Below are 2,971 nucleotides of genomic sequence, written 5' to 3' on the forward strand. Positions count from 1 at the left end.
GGGCCGAGGCGGACGGTGACGGCAGTGTTTACTGCAGCTGCTGGAGGAGAACGACCAGCTGATCCGCTGCATCGTGGAGTACCAGAGCAAGGGCCGCGCCACCGACTGCGTGCAGTAAGTGCGGGCGGCCCCGAGGGGCGCGGGGGACCAGGGGGGACGGCGGCCTCGGCTCGGCCCGGCCCTGCGCGGCGCAGACCGCGTACGGAACGCTGAGCGGGTTACGGAAGTGACGGGTTCAGTCCGCGGCATCTGCTGGAGAAAAACAGGCAATCGCTCACTTCCCAAAAAATGTTTTTCTTTCCTCGATAGGTACCAGCATATCCTGCACAGAAACCTCATTTATTTAGCCACAATTGCAGATGCGACGCCGCCCAGCACGCAGAAGACTACAGAGTGATTGCACGTACCCGGCTTCAGGCTGCCCTGCTTTACAAAGAAAGGCTTTAGTTTAGATTGCCACTGTGAGAGGGAGGAGGTGTAGTCACACAAGGCAGGTAAAGAGCCATCCCTCTATGTTAAAATGTGAATTCTAATATTAGAATAGCCTCTTTCTTCCTGTTAAGTAGAACTTAGGGGATAGAATTACCAAGCTTTCATCTCTAGAAAACCTTAGTGTTTGTTTCTGAAAATAGCCCAGTTGTGAGGACACCACCACTGCTGCCTTGGGAAGATTGTAGCAGCCTTAGTGAGGCAGCCACTGTTTCATGACTGAGACTACGTAACAGGAGGACACCAGTGAGGAGGTGGAAAGTAAAAATGACAAGAGACACATGTTGCACAGACTATTGTGTATACTGTATCATAAAAATTGTGCTAATAAATTGAAGATGTGCTTTGTAAAGCAATATTTTCTGGATTAATGTAACACGTTAACAAAGGAACACCTTGGCATTTACTGCAAAAGGAGTTTGAATTTCAGAATTCTAGGAAAGAGGTAACAGCTTTCAAGTTATGCAACAGTCCAGTTCACTAAGAGAGGGCTGATATTAACCCCACTTGCATCAAGATTTTCATTTTTGCTTGGAATGTTCTGCCCTACAGATTTCTCTAAACAAGTAACTTCTTGCATAATCAGCATGGCCTCGTGCACCCTGGGTATTTGTCAGCCTGTCTGCCTCTGCACTCTTACCTACCGATAGCACAGCTTATTTTACTATTATATACATATTTTTACACCTGATTGTGCATTTCAGTGATACAATTAGCATAAACTAAACAAGCCTCAGTAATTAGTTCTCCCCTCCTCAACATTCTCCCTCCCCTCTCCCCCCCAAAAAAAAGTTTTCACTCACTCCCATTAAAATCATTTACTTGTCTAAAAATCCACGTTACTTATTTGTGGCAATGTTCATCTGCACTAATAGTCCAAAGATACTGTTAAGGCATCTTCTCTTCTTATGAAAGAGTAGCTTTTAAGATGCTTCAGGTTGTATGGTGTATTAAGTTCAGTTTTATATCATGTAAGTAGGCAGTTAACAACTTTCAAACTGTTAAATAAGCCTATGTTAATGAAGTAAAGTCTTTGTTTACAAACCAAAATTACAATTTTAGATGCTGCTCAGTTTCAGTAAGGTGCATATTCTAAACAGGTATGACCTATTAAATGTATATCTTTAATAAAGCTAATATTTTACTTTTACAGAAGCTTTAAAATACAAAATGTACAATTCCAGTTCAGAAGCATTAGCTATTCACAGAAGCACTGCAATAAGGGCAAGTTAACTAAGCACCAAACCCTTGCACTTGGCAGTGTAAGTGAAGTTTAATGGCAAGACTCATTTGCCAAGTGCAACAACTCTTAAAATTACCAGTGTTCAGAACAATCGGAAGCAAAGTACATAGTAGCACCTACGTGGTCAAAATGCAGACAGACTTTGTTTCTGCAATTTACTTATGTACATCTAGAAACCTGCCAGCATTTGTAATTATGAATCAGCTGCACAAACTATAGCAATAATTTTGGCACTTGTTAGGAGGAGTTCAAAATAAAATGTTTTCATTAACTTCCATTTTGGTCTTAGTATGAATAACCAGTAACTACAACCAAATTTAGGATTTAATATTAGATCTAAATGACAAGACTGAGGAACAAAACCATTCATCAAGTTAAGTAACCACTAACATTTTCAGCAGAGGGTTTTCAAAACTGTAGTAGTACAGACCATCAACAATTTACAGACAAGCCACACTGATTGTGCAAAGCACATTACTGTAAAAAGTCTATGTACAGCAAACAAATCTTTGTAAACATGTAAGTATGAACTTTCAGAAAACGTGGTGACAATATCATAAATACAGGCAACATTGGCATCCTCAAACAGCACAAAAAGTAACAATCTGGGCCAGCAAATACAGCCCATCACCATACAAACAAAAAAGGTGGATGGGTTTTAAATACCCAAATGTTTAATAGTTTTAGTGTTGTGTATAATTCTTATTTATATATATGTATTAATTTTTTGGTATCTTTAGATATAGATGTACTTAGTTTGTAGAAACAAAAACAACAAATGTGCTTTCTCTTCATTGAAAAATTATGTAGTTAGAACTAATAACCCATTTTACTAGTAGTTAACATATTAGAATGATATGACTTAAGAAAAATACAAAAATAAGATTAATACTGTCAAAACTCTTATACCAGAAAATATTGTGGTTTTTTAGTCTCTTTCAAAGATGAAATATGAAAATTTAAATAAGCTCTAACTATATAAAGAATCTTCTGTAATCTCAGTTAATATACAGTGGGATAGCTATATATATATTTACCATTGTTCTTCACTTTTTAAGCACCGGTCACTCCCAGACCCACTTTGGTTGGAAGATTATTCCCAATTCCACAGGTTCACTTAATGGCACATATTGACTGCAAATAATTACTTTATCCTTTTAAAAAAAAATAACGTTCTTATAGCTAACTGCTACCCCACATTACAGTTCTATTATCTTCTGAGCCAGCTCACAACTTTTT

The 2,971-nt window shown here is 38.5% G+C and overlaps 1 protein-coding gene across 1 annotated transcript; it reads left to right on the plus strand.

The window, feature by feature from the left end:
* Positions 1-19: 19 nt before the first annotated feature.
* Positions 20-2,009, plus strand: SS18L2 (SS18 like 2; the record flags this gene model as incomplete). Its single annotated transcript, XM_010717955.3, has 2 exons — positions 20-114; positions 310-2,009. Coding segments are annotated over 2 exons (183 nt in total), but the record flags the coding sequence as incomplete, so codon positions are not given.
* Between the last annotated feature and the right edge of the window lie 962 nt (positions 2,010-2,971).

The sequence above is a fragment of the Meleagris gallopavo genome, chromosome 13 (assembly GCF_000146605.3).
Source record: "Meleagris gallopavo isolate NT-WF06-2002-E0010 breed Aviagen turkey brand Nicholas breeding stock chromosome 13, Turkey_5.1, whole genome shotgun sequence".
In the NCBI taxonomy this organism is placed as follows: Eukaryota; Metazoa; Chordata; class Aves; order Galliformes; family Phasianidae; genus Meleagris; species Meleagris gallopavo.